Raw genomic sequence first — 19,844 nt, 5'->3', positions numbered from 1 at the left:
GAAATACGGGTCTTGAAATAAAAGAGAGTATGATTTATTTAAACAGGTAAATCGCTTCAAAGATTTGAGAGGGAGTTTTGATAGAATTGAGAAGGAAAGGGTCTCTGGTATAGAACTCTTTTTCATCTCTTGGTTTGCCATAATAACAGAATAGAGATTATGCAGAATTTGAATCGACTCTCTTTCTGTAACGTGGAATTTACATTTGATATCACAAGTATATATATTAGCCTCGTCATGTTTCACGAACCTATGTATAGTTTGGACACTGGTTCGATTTTGTACTGGTAAACTTTGATGCACCGTTATGTTTTTTTTTTTTTTAAGGAAGAGGTTTGTTGTTTAAGAATACAACTCGACTCGTTTCACCAAAAAATACTACACGCATGTATCTTAACCTTCCGGCCAACAGTCACATTTTTAACCTTCACTCATGTCTTATATGTAACCAAAAATTATAATGACGGTTAAATCCACTAAGTTTTTATTCATTCACTTCACTCCATCTACATAAAAATTCATTAAATCCATTAATTATAATAAAATTAAAAACAAGTTAGTTAAAATTACGTTTATATTTTAAAGTTACGTGGATGACATGATATGATATATTAACAATTTTTTTATTGGATGACTATTCACTGCACTACTTTTAATCTCTTTATTATATATTTTTAATTGATTAATTAATTTTGTAATAAAATAATAAAAATAAATTTAATTGATATATTTTGCACTGTCAGTTAATCATAATAGTCTAATTTTATAAATATTTAATTTTTACATTAATCACATCTAAGATAAGTTATATGAGCGGTTCTGATACACTGATTGCGTAAATCTATTTATTTTGAAAGAGCATATCAATTAAGCTCATAAAAATTATTATCTGCTTGTAAACTTAAAAAATAAATTGCAAGTGGATAAACGTTATGCTGGTTAAGTTATGATTTGTCTTTATCCTATTAAGGGAGAAGTATTTATAAAGGCCCTTTGAGCCTAGGGTTTAAGAAACCCTAAGAGATGATAACTGCTCCCCCAAAATTGACAGAGACTATTGTCTCCCTTCTTTCCAAATGGTCGTGGTATGACTTTGTCTAAGTGGTTAGTGTCTAGATAATGGTATTGTACACGTCTTTCCTAAGGGAGAGTCCCCAAGATACCAAAGGTTTTCCCGTGCGATGTCTGATAGGGTGCGATGTCTGATAGGGAGGGGACATGCGGATCATCCTTATGTAGGGCTCTCATAAATATATCACTACACAGTCCCTCATGCAGGAGGGCTTGTAAAGGCGAAGTGTTTATAGACTTTCCTCGGGTTTAACTTTGTGGGTGAGGGTGAGTCCTTCAACCGAAGGAAACACTTCCTACTAGGAGACGAGTCCATCAATTAATGCAACCTTCTTGAATGGGATGCAAGTCCTTCAGCTTAGGACAGGTCCTTCAACCGAAGGCGACCTTCTTCAATGGGAGGTGAGTCCCTCAACTTAGAGTGAGTCCCTTAAAAGAAGGCAACCTTCTTAAATGGGAGGTGAGCCCCTCAACTAAAGACAAGTCCCTCAACTGAAGGCGACCTTCTTGAATGGGAAGTGAGTCCCTTATTTTAGGGCGGTCCCTCAGCTGGAGGCAGCTATCTATAACGGGAGTCGAGTTCCTCAGCTTAGGGGAGTCCCTTAGCTGAAGGTGGACTTCTTGAATGGGAGGCGGGTCCATATATCTTTTCCAGAAGTTTCCTGGGTAGCCAAGCGTAAGTCGAAGACGTTAAGTTCCATTTGATTGACCTTCGAGACGTCAAAACATTAGTCAATTTAGAAAGCTTGAGTGCTTAGTTGTGAGAGATAGAGAGAGTATGTGTGTGTATGTGTGTGTGTGTGTGAGTGGCATTTAATGCAACTCATGGTGGCTTTCTTGGGATAACCAATCTAACCCCTTTTTCTGACACATGTCTTCCATGTGTAAGAACTTCTTCACTCCTCGCAACAATCACCCCATTGAGTGGATATATTGCTTGTGTTATTGGACTTCTATAAAGAAATTGATATATTACCCATGAAAATATTTTTCTCTTCTCCTTTTTATTCTCTAATTTTTCTTCCTTAGAAAAATACATAGGCCAAAGTCAACTTTGCAGAAGGAAAAGGAAAGAAGGCTGTGACATTCGTTCTTTCTCCTATGGTAGAAACACTAATATCCCTTCTTTTACACCTGAAGTAAATGGCTAAGAAGAACACCAAATATGTTCATGTTCGAGATATTGAGTCCCTATATTCCAACTCTGACATGATCGACAAGTTTCATCAAGGAATTGGTTTTCCAGTACAATGTGTGAGAAGGATGCAATCTTGGAACCTTTCTCAGAAATAGAGAGGGCGAACATGAACACCACTGACGAGCCATTTGCTCCTTATTTTTATTTTCACCTACCTCTTATGACTTTGGCGCAATAGAAGTGCTAAATTGGTCAAAGACTAATGGGAAGGTTCACATATACATAGTCCACCCTATTTCCCAACCTGATATGATAGAAGAAATTTCCCAAGCTGATGAGGAGGCCCAACCTAAGGAGGCCTACAATGCCCAACCTCAGGATGCCCATAATGTTCAATCTCAGGCCCAAGAGGCCCAACCTAAGGAGTAAGTTTCCCAAACTGAGGAGCCGAATATACCCAAACTAGGGCCCAATTTTCCCAACCTGAGGAGCAAGTTGCCCAATTTGAGGAGGCCTAAGATGCCATACCTAAGGCCTAAGATGGCCAAGTTGAGGCCCAAATAGAGTTGTCAAAATGGGCTAGCCCATATAACCGACCCGCTAGGCCCGAAAAATTATAGGGCTTAGGCCTTAAAATTAGAGCCATATTTTTCAGGGCCTTTTTAGCCCAGCCCTGAAAAGTCCGCTATCCATTAGGACTAGTCCTATATGGACCGTGGGTAGCCCATTAGGCCTGCATAATTATAAATTTTAAAAAATATTAATATTTATATTATCTTACTCTAAAATAGCATATTAGTTTTCTCACTTCACTAAATTTTATCTCTATTCTATTCAATCTTTCTCTTTTAAATATGGGTTAAATAAGTTTTTCGTCCCTATAAATATGGCAACTTTCAATTTTAGTCCCTGCAAAAAATTTCTTCAAACAATGGTCCTCGCAATATTTTCCGTCCCTATTTTTAGTCCCTCCCGTTAAATTACACTAACGGAGGCTTACGTGGCACGCCACGTCAATTAAAGTCAATACTAATTAAAAATAGATAGATTGCGGGGGTTTTAAACCCCCTTTAAATAACTTAAAAAATCAGAAATTTTCAGAAGCAATTAATCAAATTGTTGGGGATTAAAGAACCATATAATCCAAAGATGGCTTCATATTGACTAACCAAAATTCTAACAAACCTGTGCTATTTTGATCTCTGCAAATAAAGAAAGCTTAGTTTTATAAACCTTTAAACATAAAAAAATCAACCATAATAAGATTAACCGAACCCCATAGAATTATAATTGGCAACTTAAACCTCAAATTTTGTTACTTTCTCTTCTGAGACACACATGAAACAGACACTGCATGTCAAGCGTATATGTGTCAGTTTGCAGCAACTTTTTTTAGTTCTTTAATGCAATTATTAAAGTTATATTATTCTATCTATCAAAAGAAAAATATATTATTCTAATAATTTTACCGGAGTTCTAACATGGCACTGTTTCTCATTCTTTTTTTAGTTCTTTAATGCAATTACTTATTCCTTATATTTGGTATATTAACCACCATTTTTATTCAATTTGTTGGAACCAACAATATACGAACGAGTGGCTTTATATTAACCACCAAAGTATTTGAATTGTTGTATGCTTTATAGCCATGTTTTGGATCTTTAAAGTATGCTACGTTAATTTTGGCCATTTACTAAAAGTAATGGTATATGCTGATAAACAACTAATCATATCTGACCTTACATATGTGCCTTGGTTATTGACGACAAGCTTAAACTAAATAATTATATCTGACCTTACATATTGTTACAACCCTAAACAAATCAGAACTATTTATGCATGCCACGTCTCTCACATGACTTCTGAGATTTTTGTTTGCCATGCAAAAGTCGAATAAGTTAATCTAGACCGACACTGCGGTTTTGGGAACCATACCAAATGGAAATCTTAGTTCCTTTCTCACAATTAGATTACTACCATCTACCATCCAAGTTGTACTCTACTATATTATTATTATATTTCCCAACAACATAATATAGATTTTCCATAGTTTTCTGTAGATGAATGAGTTTCTGTTAGAATTAAATCAAGTGGAAAGAAATTATATTTTAGAATTGCTTTGAAGAATTCTAGAATTGTTAGAATAAATTCTAGAATTAGATAGAAGATATTTAGAGATTTTCTTAACTACTAAGTCATGGGTATTTTGCTTAATTGACAAGTTTGTTTAACTAGTGAGATAGACTACCAGCTAGTTGCAGCTAGTACCACACCGTCATTTAATTACCGCCTTATAAGCATTATATAAAAGGGATGCAATGTTGCATTGTAACAATCATCAGATTAGAAAAATTAAATACTAGTGAGAAATTACTTCCTCTTGCTCTATCTCTATTTTGTGTGTTTATTTTTTGGTTCATATTATGTTCCATTGATATCAGTTTCTTACAATTTTTTTCTATTTTCTATTTCACTTCAACATAGTTGTTGTATTTGATAATGGTTGAGCTTTATAGCATATTTTCCCATTAAATAGTAACAAACAAGTTATTTTATCCTGACTGTTACATTACATAAGGAAAAATGGAAAAAAATGGTATTATGGGAAATTCTGAGGTGTTATCAAATGTTAAGAAATATCTAAATATTTGAATTAATGATATTCCAAAAAAATTAATTAAAAAATTGAAATCTTTTACACCCAATTTTCTCATTAAATAAAACAGTATGCATTAAACATCATAATATTCCATCATCAATTCTAATATTATTTTTTTACTAGCGAAATTTATACCATGTAAACTAATCAAAATTTTGTATTACATTGACTCATTTCTCCCTCTGTTTCTCTCCTTTTTCTATCATATTATTATCCATTATTTTTTTTCTGTTTTCTTCCTCTCTTGCATACATATCACACACACCCCATTAAAAGTGTGAGAGAATCAATATTCTAGTGCATAAAAATCTAGTACACCATCACTGCAGAGTCAACAAATAAAAATCAATATATGTAAACCCTGTGACTAACACAAGTTATTAAATCAAGAAAAAAAGTTATTAAAAAAAGGTCTGGAAGCAGAATTGATACAATGGAAAATTTAAATTCTATTGTTTTTTAAGTTATTTAAAGGGGGTTTAAAACCCCCGCAATCTTTCTCTTTTTTTCTATTATTTACCTTAACTGACGTGGCGTGATACGTGGCGGGCCACGTAAGCTTCCGTTAGTGGAATCTAACGGGAGGGACCAAAAATAGAGACGGAAAATATTGCGAGGACCATTGTTTGAAGAAAAATTTTGTAGGGACTAAAATTGAAAGTTGACATATTTGTAGGGACCCCTAACATATTTAACCCTTTAAATATTATACATTAATATAATCAACATTTTATCATCGTATTACATTTGTTTTTCTCTTATAATAAATATTCAAGTATTATTTTATACAATTTAGACATATATTGTATTTAGAAACACATTATAGTATTTATAAGAGATAATATAGTACTAAAAAATGTATCATGTTTAAAATAACATAATTTATAATTTTATTTATAATAAATATTATGGATTTTTTATTTTAATTTTTTAAAATAAAAAAGTCCATTTAGGGTCGGGTAGCCTGAAGCCCATCTAGGGTCGGGTAGCCCGAAGCTCATCTAGGGCCGGACTCGAGTAGTAAATCTTGAGCCCATATTACACAGGGTCTGTTTGGCCCGACCCTAAGAAGCTAGGGTCCTCCAGGGCCGACCCGTTTAAGGTTGGGTAGCCCATTATGACAGCTCTAGGCCCAAGATGCCCAAAGTGATGGCAGTGCATTAGGGCACATGTTTGATGACTCAAATGACGAGGTTTTAAATGATGGAATTGATGAGGTGTTGGTAGGAAAATGAGGTTTTTTTGCTCGTCATAATGATCAACATATTGATGAAATGTTAGCAAATGAAACACCTCAATATATAAAGAGGAAGGTGTAGACCAAAGAAAAAGAAGGCAACAGGCAGTTCCAAAAAGCATAAGGAAAGACCCAGAAAAGAAGGGTGGATCAAGGAAGTTTTGTTGATGTAGGTGATGAAACACCAAGTGAGGTAGATGTCATTGATTTTGGGATTATGACAAAAGATAAAGGTAAAAAGGTATGTAGGGGGTTGTCAAATTCTAATTATGTAATTGAAGAGTTAGAAACTAATAACGATATGAGTAGTGATTATTTAGACGAGGGTTCAAAGGTAAAATATTCATCATTTTGCCTGCCTAAGAAGTTTAATGACTATAAATGGGTAATGGAAAACATGTTCTCAACAAAGGAAGATTTCAAAGAAGCAATTGCAAGTTATGTTGTTCATAATGGTATGGATTTACGGTTTTTAAAGAATGACAAGACTAGGGTTAAAGTGGGATTTAAGGAAGGGTGTGGATGGGTTGCTTTATCTTCCAACTTTCCTAATGAGGATATAACAGCCCATGACAATAGCCCAACTACTTACTATTAGAAGGCAAAAACAAGAACCCACTATAGCATTTCAACCACCAACAAGCCAGAAGCCAAAGTTTCCTATAAGGAAAAAAAACAAATAGGATGTTGACCAATATGTATTTTGGATGTTGAATAAATGTTGTTGAATTAAGATCATTTTTCTCTGTCTGTTTTGGGAATACTTTATGCATTTATGGCCTTATCAATGTTTTGGTACTACTTCATGGCCTTATCAATGTATTTTGGGAGATTAGAATGTTAGGTCCTTTATGTGTCATTTACTATAACAATATGTAATGTTGCTGATATCAAACATGTCCTTGATTGATGTTATGAATCTGTAATGTTTTGGTTAATTTATGGACAAGTCCTTTATGTTTTGGTTAATGTTATGAATCTATAATGTTTTGGTTATTTTATAACAGGCTCTTTACTATAAAAAGTTATCAATCTGTAATGTTTTATAACAAGCCATTTACTATAACAGATCCTTGTATATATTGTAACAAAATAGATCCTTTATGTTTTTAAATTGTAACAAACATGTTCTTCATGTTTTTAAATTGTATCAAATAAGACCTTCATGTTTAAATCATGTACAAATTGGGTTCTTATTGCAACATAAATGTTGACAAAAATGCATCACAAATTAATCTGTCCTGCAACATAAAATTTGATAGAAGTGCAACACAGATTAGACAGAAATGCAACATTAACCATACTCCACAAGTTTTACAACAAAAGACCAATAATCTTACAACACTAACATCAACCATAATCACCACTTCTTGACTAAAATACACATCAACACTAAAATAAAAACTCAAGACATCATGACAAAGACTAGCATATTCAACATCTTTAACATGTTATTCATCATCTCCTTACTGTAGTTGTCATCTCCATGGATCTTTTCAACTCCTCTTCTAAGTATGTTGATATCTACATCATTTTTCTTACATTTTGAAAATTTAGAAATGACTGACGACTGTATTTCTGGTTTTACTTCATCAGTGTATTGTTTTTTATACCATTCAAAATAATTGCATCCACAATTATCACCTTCACTCTGTTAATAATAACATTCATAACACATCAATCAATATATGTAGAACCATAATAGATAGAGAAAAATAAAACAATAAATGTACCATAAAGTATCTGCATCTCCAAAAAGCTTTCCAAAGTTTCTTCCTTTCTTCTTAACTGTTCTTATTATTATTCTTCTTAACTGTTCTTATTACTACTTTGGCTCCACACGAACACGTTGGTTCAATTTCAGGTTGGGATGTGCTCGAAATAAAAAATTGAGAGTTCTGACTTCATCAGTTTCATCCATTGCTAAGGCATGAGGCCATTGATGGAGAAGGGAGAATTATGGTTCGTTGCTTTATGAATTAGGAATTTCAAATTCTTTTTTTCTTCAGAAATATAAAAAAGAAGACAAATACCAACTCAATAGTGTTAACCGACACATCAACACCGTTAGTGTCACATAACCTTTTTTGAAAAGGAGTTCATATTAAATAAGGTTCATATTAACTCCCCTAAAATTGTAAAGATAACAAAAACTTGCATAAATATTTTATTTTTAATTGAATATGTAGTTATCTAATAATAAGAACATTGAACACACGAATATGTTTATATTGGATAAAGTTTTCTAGTTTATAAGATGGATAAATAAACATTAACCTTTAATCACAATAATACCCTTTTGTTATCTTAGTTTAAATTAATAATTTATGGCAAAAAATGTCTTTTGTTGATTTTTTCCAACTTACTTTTCACTTTCCAACTCACTTTTCACTTTTTCATTTTTTACTTTTTATTACTTTTCACTTTTTTCAATAAGTTATATTTTAATAAAAAAATTATTATGATCATTTTAAATGAGTGTTAATTTACATTTAAAATAGTATTTAATTTTTAAAAATTAACGTTAGTAATTGAATATTAATAGCGAAGAAATATAATTTGAAATAATTTTTATTTTAAGATACAATATTTTTTAAGAAAATAATAATAATAATTTTAGTTTAAAAAAAATATTTCAACTAAAATGAATTTAAAAATATACTTGAAAATGTGTGTTATTGGATAAAATACGAAAATGTATGTCACTTATCATTAACTTTAGTTTATATGATTTAAAATATTATCATATTTAATATATATCATTAATAAAGTTTATACAATTAAAATAATATTTGCACAATTAAATATTAGAAAAATTATTTGTTATTGATGTCATTTCACAAATATACGCTATTAATGTAAATAGGATATATATATATATATATATATATATATATATATATATATATATATATATATATATATATATATATATATATATATATATATATATATATATATATATATATATATATATATATATATATATATATGAAAAAGTGTATTACTTATTCAATTGTAACATATTACTATTATTTATAGTCAAATTCTATTGATTCAGATATTTTTGTAAATGATACCTAAGCAAAAATAATATTTGTATACGGAAAAAAAATCTATTATTGATTTAAATATCTTTATATACGAAAATTTTATTTATGATCCAAAAAAAATTTATTCTAAAAAGGTATACGGGAAAAAAACTATTATTGATCTAAATATTTTTATGTAAACGATACATAAACATAAATAATATTTGTATATTGGAAAAATATATTAATGGTCTAAATATTGTTATATATGAAAAATGTTATTTATGATCCAAATAAATTTTATTCAAAAAAGATATTCGGAAAAAAAAATTTATTCGTCTAAATATTGTTATATACGATAATTTACAATTGATTTCGATATTTTTGTAAATGATACCTAAAGATAAATAATATTTGTATTTGAGAAAAATATATTAATGATCTAAATATTTTTTATATATGAAAAATGATATTTATGATCAAAAAATATTTTATTGAAAAAAGGTATACGGAAAGAAAAACTATTATTGATTTAAATATTTTTATATACGAAAATTTACAACTGATTTAGATATTTTTGTAAACGATATCTAAATATAAATAATATTTTTATATGAGAAAAATTAATTAATGATCTAAATATTTTTATATATGAAAAATGATATTTGTGATCTAAAAAAGTTTGATTAAAAAATGGTATATGGGAAAATATCTATTATTAATTTAAATATTTTTATATACAAAAAATTTACTATTGATCCAGATAGTTTTCTAAATGATACTAAACATAAATAATATTTGTATACGGGAAAAATTTATTGTTGATATAAATATTTTCATATACGAAAAATGATATTTATAATCCAAAAAATTTGATTTAAATTTTGTTTTTTATCAAACCAAAACCCGTACGTATGCACGGGTTTGTTACTAGTTTATAGATAAATTCAATATGATAACATTGAATGATCATTCAAACCGGACTCAAAGTAAAAAAAATAAAAGAATTAGTCCTATTTACAGTATAAATAGTTAAATACTCTCCTTTCGCAACAAAGCATATAGGAGATTCATTTTCCAATAATTTTGCTCTATTTTAAACGATTCATAACTAATTTGAAAATTTGAGTGATAACTTTACTTTTTCACTTCCACCTCCACAGAGTTGCAGGTATCATCATCAACATCAGGATCTACTTCTCATAATTCTCATTCTACAATAGAACAAATGTAATAATTATATAAAAAATTAAATTACTAAAATATAAATTTCAATTTTACATTAATACATAAATATAAATAAATATTATAATCTCAATATACCATGATATTACACATATTTAATTCAAGTAGCACATATACTCCACCCACCTCTAAACCCATTCAAGTAACTCATATACTCCAACTCCACCCACCTCTCAATAAAACTCTTCTTCTTTTGCTATATTATTTCAACAAAAAAGATCCTCTTTAAATTATTGATGATATTAGTTGTAACATGTGGTATTGACAAGTCATTTTGTATAAAAGATAAAATTTCAATAAACAACACTAATGTACCCAAAAAAAAACCCCTTAATCTTAATTTAGAGTTATTACTTATTTGTACACCAAAAATCTCACTTTCAAAACTCGAGCTTAACAACAAAATTACAAGGCACACAAATTTGCCTAATATAAAAATCTACCACTTATAACTTTTTCATTTGGAAAAGATTATTATGGAAATTACATCCTTCAACAAGAAAGAAAGTACATCATTTATTTTTCAAGTCCACAATGAAATAATGAATCCTCCAAGCGCGTGTCTCCACGCTCCACTTTGTCAAAAAATTTGGTCCACATGGAAAAGGGCCCCACAAACCACGGTAAGATGTCTGTGTCTTCCTATGTTTTCTTTTGCATGGTATAGTAGCCAGCAATGGAGTGACTAGATTTGTTCCATTCTCTCTCTCTCTCTCTCTCATCTCTGAAAAATTCTCTTCTTTTTCTCCAAATCTTGTATCTGTCAAAGATTCTCTTACATGGGTCATCTCTGAAATCCAAGTTCTCTCAATATGCACACTCGGTACCCACCAAAAATCCTTACTTTTTCTTCTTTTTATCTTGCTGAACTGTGTTTTTTTGCTTTTTGGGTGCCCTCTTTGTTTTTTCTATGTCAAACTGTTTTTGGGTTTGATCTAACTTCTTTTTTAATCAATTAAAAACTTCTCTACTTTCTATGATTGATTTTTAGTAATGGGTTGTCTTTCTTTTTCTTGAAAGTTTCCTCCTTTGTGTTAAATTTCATTCCTTTCTGTATAAAACACTGTGCCACACATTGGGGATTTGAACAGTGTCTTTTGATTTTCGTTTTTCAAGTTTCTATTAGTGATTTGAATGTTTGAAGTTTGAGGTTGTTTTACTTCAGTGATTTGTGGTGGTGCTGTTTGATGCTGTAATGGTTTCACTAACATTGTTTTCTGTTTTCTTCAACATGTTTCTGAGATGCATTTTGTATTTGCTTGTATTTTCATATGAAAGTTGATAGTGGTATTAGTTTTTTAGGCTTGATGTTGTTAGTGCCTTTTAGAATGTGTTACTAAGTTTTGTTTGGATTGATAGAATTGGATTGAGCGGTATAGGATGAAATGAAGTGGTATTTTGTTGATTGGATCATTTAAAATTTGATGGAAAATCGGATGGAGTGGAGCGGAATAGAGTGGTATGGATTCCATTCTATCACTTACGAGCATATTTCTTCCCCTTCGATTTGGGCAGAATTAAGAATTTGCCTTGTTCTGTCCTAAAATTTTCAAATGATAATTTCCAAACGATAGAATGGAATCTTCATTCCGCTCCAATCCTACTCCGCTACATCCTATTCTTCTCCGCTCCATTATGCTCCATTGATGTTATGATATTCAACCATAGCCTTAAGGAATCTGGTTTCTGTGTATTCGAAGGAAGAGAAAAAAAAAACACTTATGATTTGTATTTTCCTTGTAAAAGTTGTTGCTAGTTTTGTAATGTTATGTGTCTACTACTTGAAATTCCACTTTTAGAGTAAGGCAAAATTGATTTTGACATGTTTGGATGTTCTCTAGTTGAACTGGTTTTGGTTCTGGTAGTGATTAATCTTAATAAACTTGATGTTGAATGAATTTGCAGATAGAAATCAAGGTTTAGGATTTCTATAAAGGGAAAAGGCAAGTTAGAGAAAATGGGAGCTTCAAGCTCTAAAATGGAGGATGATAAAGCGCTGCAACTGTGCCGTGAAAGGAAGAAATTCGTTAGGCAAGCGCTTGACGGGCGTTGCTCTCTGGCAGCTGCACATATTTCATATGTTCAGTCACTGAAAATTGTAGGAACGGCTCTTAACAAATTCACGGAACCTGAACCGCACACAGAGTCTTCTTTATACACTAATGCAACACCAGAAGCACTTGCTTTAACCGATAAGGCAATGTCGCAGTCTTCTCCATCTACGTCGCAACATATCGATGCAGCTGAAATGCAAAACTTGTATCCAACTCCCTCTCCTCCTAGTAGTTCTACTAAGTTCCACGCGAATCATGTGAAACTTAGTAGTTTTTCTTCTAAGAAAGTTGAAGAAAAACCACCTACACCTGTTATAGCGACGGTAACGTCATCGGGCATCGCACGGAATGGAAATGGATTGTCTGAAACAGAAGCATTCGAAGATTCTCCTCTTCCGGATGGAACTCCACAATGGGATTTTTTCGGTCTTTTTAATCCTGTTGATCATCAATTTTCTTTTCAAGATGCAAAGGGCACGCATCATGATGACGGGGAAGAAATTCCTGAGTTGGAAGATGACGTACAGAACGTTTCTTCTAGTGGCTCGCGGGATTCGGAAGATGAATTTGACGAAGAGCCTTCTGCAGAAACTCTAGTCCAAAGATTTGAAAATCTAAATAGAGCTAATAGTAATAACCATGTTCAAGCAAGTATTTTACCTATGAAAGGGGATTCAGTTTCTGAAGTCGAATCGGTAAATGAGGTGAAGGGAAACTCTCCTTATTTAACCCCATCGAAGAAAGTACCTATGGCAGCTTTGGCTTCACCCGAAACGAATAAACCAATGGAGAAAGAAAGCCATAGTGAGAATAAAGTCACACCTAAGAATTTCTTTTCGAGCATGAGGGATATCGAGATTCTCTTTATTAGAGCTTCGGAATCTGGTATAGAGGTTCCAAGGATGCTTGAAGCAAATAAATTTCACTTTCGACCGATATTCCCAGGAAAAGAAAGTAATTTTTCTGGCTTTTGTTTATTAGCAGTTCTTATTCTTATTTATATATATATATATATAGAATACAATAATGAAACTTTCTCTGACGTGACATGTTATTTTCCATGACAGATGGTTCTTTGGCATCTTTATTGTGCAAGGCATGTTTCTCATGCGGCGAAGATCCTACAAGTCAAGCTCCAGAAGGTAATTTCTGAGTTGTATTAACCATAGATCTTTCATGTTCCCTAGACATCGATGATGTTTTCCCTAGACATTGATGATGTTGTCAATAGCACTCTATAGCGGGTGGCATAGCTGTGGTAGGGTTCTGCGTCAAGCTATTGGTCCGCGAGCCGCTGTCAACAATAGCGGTTGTAGCGTCCGCCTATTGCGGCCTCAACCTGCTATCTGGTCCGCTATTAGAACTTTGAGGATAAACTCTATGTTTTAAACTGTTGCCTTTTTTAAGGGTATAAATTTTAATCCGTACCCTTTAAAGAGTAATGTTATGTTCTTGCTCACAAATAATCGTTCTGCGCTGCTTTCTACTTTCAATTCCGTTATGTTGTTTTATTCTTCTTCTCGTCATAAGTTTTATTACTCTATAATTTAGGATCTTCAACTATAAGTTTTTGTAATTTTGATACTTGTTCCTGTTTGTTCAAATCTGTTTCTATAATTCAAATATCTAATTTTTATTTTCTTTACATATTCCTAGAGCCTGCTCAAAACCCGGTGAAGTACATAACTTGGCATAGGACAGCATCATCTCGATCCTCCTCTTCTAAAAACCCTTTAGATGCAAACTCAAGGGAAAATTTAGAGGAACACACAAATAATCTCTTTGATAGTTCGTGTATGATCTCTGGAAGCCATGCATCAACCTTGGATAGGCTACATGCTTGGGAAAGGAAGCTCTATGATGAAGTGAAGGTATCGTATTTCTCATCAACACATACATCGACCTTTACGTATTTTATGAGTATATGTTGAAGTATTATTTTGGATTTTGAGTAATCCCTAAAGCTGAACATTCTGTTGGCAATTAAGTATCTCAAATAATAGGTTGTTTAGTGCGACTCATAGTTTACTGATAAGTGAGCAGGTGCCTCGAGCGGGATATGTAGGGGGTAATATTGTAAAATGGACTGTAGTATTTAAGCATATATCGTACTCTGGAAGCTCTAAGCTTTATTATAGGAAGGTATGGCAGCCGCATTGCAGTCAGAGGCTTGACACAATTGGCCGATTTCTATGATCAAATATTGTGTGTTACTCCCTCCGTTTCAAAAGGATTGTCGTTTTAGCAAATAAAGTATGTTTCAAAATATTGTGTGTTTCTCGTCAGTTTGCTAATATCGGTGTCAATTTCGTTGAATCACAGGCTAGTGAGATTGTCAGAAAGCAATATGACATGAAGTGTAAAGTCTTAAGGAACTTGGAATCAAAAGCCGAAAAGACTTCCACAGTTGATAAAACTCGTGCTGCAGTCAAGGATCTGCACTCAAGAATCAGAGTTGCAATTCACAGGATAGACTCTATATCAAAGAGGATCGAGGAGTTACGTGACAGAGAACTTCAGCCACAGCTTGAGGAATTGATTGACGGGTAAGACTAATAAGCTTTGCTTGTGTCAACTGATATGAACTTCTTGCTTTCGTAATTCATCTATTTCTGTTATGCTTTGACGGCAGGTTAACTCGAATGTGGGAAGTAATGCATGAATGCCACAAGCTTCAGTTTCAAGTCATGTCAGCATCATATAACAACAGCCATGCTAGAATCACTATGCATTCGGAATTACGCAGGCAGATTACTTCATATCTTGAAAATGAACTCCACTTTCTTTCATCAAGCTTCACCAAGTGGATCGAAGCTCAGAAATTCTATCTCGAGGCTATAAATGGTTGGATTCACAAATGCGTCCCTCTTCAACAAAAATCGTTCAAAAGAAAAAGGAGGCCGCAATCTGAAATTCTTATACAATACGGTCCTCCAATATACGCCACGTGTGATGTCTGGTTGAAAAAGCTCGGCACATTACCTGTCAAGGATGTTGTCGATTCTATTAAAAGCCTAGCAGCTGATACGGCCCGGTTCTTACCATATCAAGACAAGAACCAAGGAAAAGAAACTCATTCTCATATCGGCGGTGAATCAGCAGACGGTTTATTAAGAGACGACGTCTCGGAGGATTGGATTTCAGGTTTTGATCGATTTCGAGCAAGCTTGATTCGATTTCTCGGTCAACTAAATAGTTTATCCGGTTCATCTGTCAAAATGTACAAAGAACTTAAACAAGCTATTCAGGACGCCAAGAACACTTATCATCGGTTGAATTCTCATTCTCAAAATGGTCATTTCAATTCTCAGTCTCAATATGGTCGCCAAAATTCTGAGTCTCAAGACGAGCAATCAACGTCACAATCTCAGGCGGTTAAATAAACATCCAAACAATGCGAGAAGAATTGCATGAAATGTTGCGGAGTTGCAGAATTATAGCTTCTGTGTTGAGCATACAATAGTACAATCAATGGATGAAGCATTTGTAGATGAAAGAATATATTGAAGTCATGGCTTATTTTGCATACTTATTAGTTTTAGTTCTTTTTAAGAATATAAGAAGGAGATGATAGATATCTATGGAGAGGTTGTGGATTGGTGGTTACATATTCTGTAAGAGTTGTAAGTACTAGGCTTTAATGGTGAAGAAACACACTTTGAAGGCAAGCATTACAAATGTAATTTTTTGAACAATTGAATGAACTTAATGAAATAAAAAGTTGCATCACTTTGTCACTAAATATGTTGAGTAGTTCATGTGCAAGGTTTGCCAATGCCTTATAATATAAGTTCGTAAATTCTTAGTTACCTTTTGTTTTTCAATTATTGTTTGAGCTCATACATAAGTTCGTGCATTATCATTCTGCAATTGCAATCATTTCTTTACCACTTTTTTCTATACACTTTAAAACTATATCTTTAGACACACAAAACTACTAGCATGCATTTGTAGTGATAAAAGTTTTTCCCTAAAGATTAACCTAAAAAGAAGTTTTAATTCTTCTTTATGTGTATCTTTTACACATAAAATAACTTTCATGGTCACAAATTGCAGCTTTGAGCTCCAATATCACGTTATCGTCTGACACTAAATCCTTTCTTGTTTGTCATAAAAAAACCTTTATTTTTATTCAACATTTTATTCATAGTGCACTTTGAACTAAATAATTATATGTTTGATAATGATATGAATCACTTTTCATAGTTAATAACATGGAGGTGAAATGAAAGCTAAAGCTCCTATATAGAATATAGTTTCTATTTTTGTCATTGTTATTCGTTTTGATATTATTTTAAAATCTAATCCCTAGTTTTGGCTGAGCAATTAGACTTCTCATGCTCATTTTAGGTTTTGGCTTGAGCAATTAGACTTCTCATGCTCATTTTAGGTTTTGGCTTGAGAGGGTCAAGAGAGTGATGTACATCATGATCGTTTTTTATTTATTTTTATAGGCTATGATATTTTCATTAAAACAGAGTATAAGGGATACTCACCCGAATTACATAAATGACCATCTTCGAACGTCATAAAAAGTTCAAAGGGTGTTGATTCCAAAAGAAAAAACTACAAGGTACAATAGATTTGTTGTCCATCATATTCCACTGCCAAGAAATCAACTTAACTTTGTAATGGAAGTATGTTAAGACCTCGTAGAAAAGTTAGACGACGAAGAGATCAAGTACAAAACCAATTGCAAGTCAACCGTCTAACAAATCTTTAAGACATTTTTACTTGTCTCAGTTTACTATTTTCTTACATGACTACATTGAAGACATTGTTGATGTAGAGCCTGATAGAAATTGTGGTTTCCATGCCATTGCAACTTTACTTGGATGAGGTGAAGAATCATGGTCTTTGGTTCGGACGCAATTAGATGGTGAAATTTATCAACGACATCAGTTGTATTCCAAGGTGTTATATGATACAATTTTTAAAGTCAGGAGTTCGTTGCGAGTAGCTAGTTTGTGTGTTCAGAGTCGTGACAAATGGGTTACCCTATTGCTTATAGATACACTATGTATTGGTATTTGTACGTCTTGTGAGTAGACATAAGCTTATTGTAGTTGGTTTTGTTAACAACAGTCATTGGATTCAGGTGAGTTGAAACTTGATTGTTCATTAACTTTCGTTGCTGATCGTTGGAGTAAGAACTCTAGTGAAGGTGCAAGAGCATGGAAAACAAAATAGCATATGTGGGACATATAAGACACTGAACAAACGCTAGCAAGTCAACATAATTTGTTTTGTATTCAAATTGTAGTACATTATCCATTATATGTATATATGTTATCGGGTTAATTGTGACTATACAAATACTTTTGATAAAATGTGTTAATACTGTCATACTGTTTTGTTAAAAATGTCATAAATCTAGTTTAAAAAGCAAAATTATATAATAAAAAAAACCACTGGCAACTGTATTTTTTTTAAAATTAAATTTTTTTGATATGTACCGGATTTTTCAATATATCTAATACCTAGTATAGGTTATTACTATTTTTGAAAAATTCGATAGCTACTAAGAATATTTTTCAAAAACAATTAGCCTATGCCGAATATCTTGAAAAGATCCCGTATTTCATCATACATTTTTCTAAATATCAATGGACTTTTACTTGTTTTTCAGATATATCGGGTAAGTCTTGATATAAATTAATAAAATTCGGTAAGCTTCAACAAAAGTTTGGTATAAATTCATGTAAAATTTCAAAAAACTGAAAAAGTTGTAAAAAAAATGATATTGTATAATAAAATCCTCTACACTTTTTAAAAAACTAAAAAAAATTATCAAGGACATAGCAGTAAAAGTATAACTTTGACAAAGTGTCTGGTATAATTGAGGAGGCAGGACAAAATCTAATTATTCGACCCAAATTTATTAGATTTTATACTTCAAATATGAGGATTCTAATGACAAAATATTGTTGATAAGAAACCACATTATACAGGGCGATCCAATATCTCCGTATTTGTTTTTGTTGTGTATGGATAAGCTCTCCCATCTTATTAAAGAGGAAGTTGAATCTAAAAGGTGGAAGAGTTTAAAGCTTGGCAAGAATGGTGTTAGGATCTCTCACTTAATGTTCGTGGATGATTTGCTTTAGTTTAGAGAAGCAACAGAGAGACAAATAAAGTGTGTAATGCAAACTCTGGACCCTTTTTGTAAGCTTTCAGGACAAGAGGTTAGTGAAGATAAAACAAGTATTCTTTTAACAAATAATGTTTCGAGAAGCATGCAATTAAAGATCTTGCAAGTGTCGAAGTTTCGTCAGACTAGATGTTTTGGAAAATATCTTGGAGTTCCCCTTAGTGGCAAGAAGTTAAAAAAGATTTATTTTCAATACATAATTGATCAAGTTGCGAGCAAGTTGATTAGTTGGAAGAGGGATAACTTATCATTAGCAGGTAGAGTAACTCTTGCCAAGAGTGTTATTGAAGCCATCCCTCTGTACCTGATGATGACAAATAAATTACCTAGGACTTGTCTTGAAGAGATACAACACTTACAAAGGTAATTTGTGTGGGGTGATACTGATGAAAAGAAAAAAATGCATGCAATTGCTTGGGAGACAGTGAAAAGACCGAAGCATCAAGGCGGGGTAGGGTTGAGAGATCTTAATACTCTGAACAATGTTTGTTTGATGAAGCTAGGCTGGAAGGTATATATGAATGCGAATGATTTGTGGTGCCAGGTTTTAAGGAGGAAGTACAATATAATGAAAGCTCCGGACTATTGAAAGATTAGGGCTCCAGACTGTTTGGATTGTTGGGGATGGAAATAATATTAAGGCGTGGGAAGATAATTGGCTAGGCAAGGAGTTTTGTTTGAGAAATTTTGATGTTATTATTCTTGATGACCTTATAGGAGCTAAAGTGCGTGACTTGCTTAATGAGAGTGGATAGTGTAATCTTAGTTTGCTAAATTTCCAAATCAGTGGATCGAAAAGCTGAGATCGTGTGTACCTCCTGGCATGGGACAAAATGCTGATTTTTTTTGTTTTGCAGGTACCACTCATGACACATTCTCGGTGAAAGCTATGTATCGAGAATTAGAAGAGAATGATAAGGATTGAGTGAAGATTTTGAAGGCCTCTGTTCCAGAAAGGTGTAAAAGTTTCTTATGTGGTAAGGTGTGCGAGACAACTCTTCATGCGCTTAGAGATTGTTCAAAGTGTCTTCCAATTTGGAAGAGCATAGTGCCTAGTGATTTGATGGTGGTATTTTTTACATCGAATATCAAGAGATGGATTCATATTAATCTTAATTATCGTGACATAAGTAATAAGGGGTGGAGCAATTTTTGGGTGATAGCTTGCCATACCTTATGGTCTTGGAGAAAATTGGAGGAACATGTTGATAATTATGTTAGACCTCTTAATCCTATTTGTCATATTTATAAAAAAAA

The 19,844-nt window shown here is 32.5% G+C and overlaps 1 protein-coding gene across 1 annotated transcript; it reads left to right on the top strand.

Moving 5' to 3' along the window:
* The first annotated feature begins 11,037 nt into the window (after nt 1-11,037).
* On the top strand, nt 11,038-16,178 carry LOC131615959 (protein ROLLING AND ERECT LEAF 2-like). The gene is made up of 6 exons (XM_058887162.1): nt 11,038-11,205; nt 12,288-13,390; nt 13,504-13,578; nt 14,093-14,307; nt 14,759-14,982; nt 15,069-16,178. The coding sequence occupies exons 2-6, from the start codon at nt 12,340-12,342 to the stop codon at nt 15,817-15,819; spliced, it is 2,316 nt and encodes a 771-aa protein (XP_058743145.1). The 5' UTR covers nt 11,038-11,205; nt 12,288-12,339; the 3' UTR covers nt 15,820-16,178.
* The last annotated feature ends 3,666 nt before the right edge of the window (nt 16,179-19,844 follow it).

The sequence above is a fragment of the Vicia villosa genome, linkage group LG7, assembly GCF_029867415.1.
Source record: "Vicia villosa cultivar HV-30 ecotype Madison, WI linkage group LG7, Vvil1.0, whole genome shotgun sequence".
NCBI lineage: Eukaryota > Viridiplantae > Streptophyta > Magnoliopsida > Fabales > Fabaceae > Vicia > Vicia villosa.
This window is presented reverse-complemented; position numbering and strand designations above follow the sequence as displayed.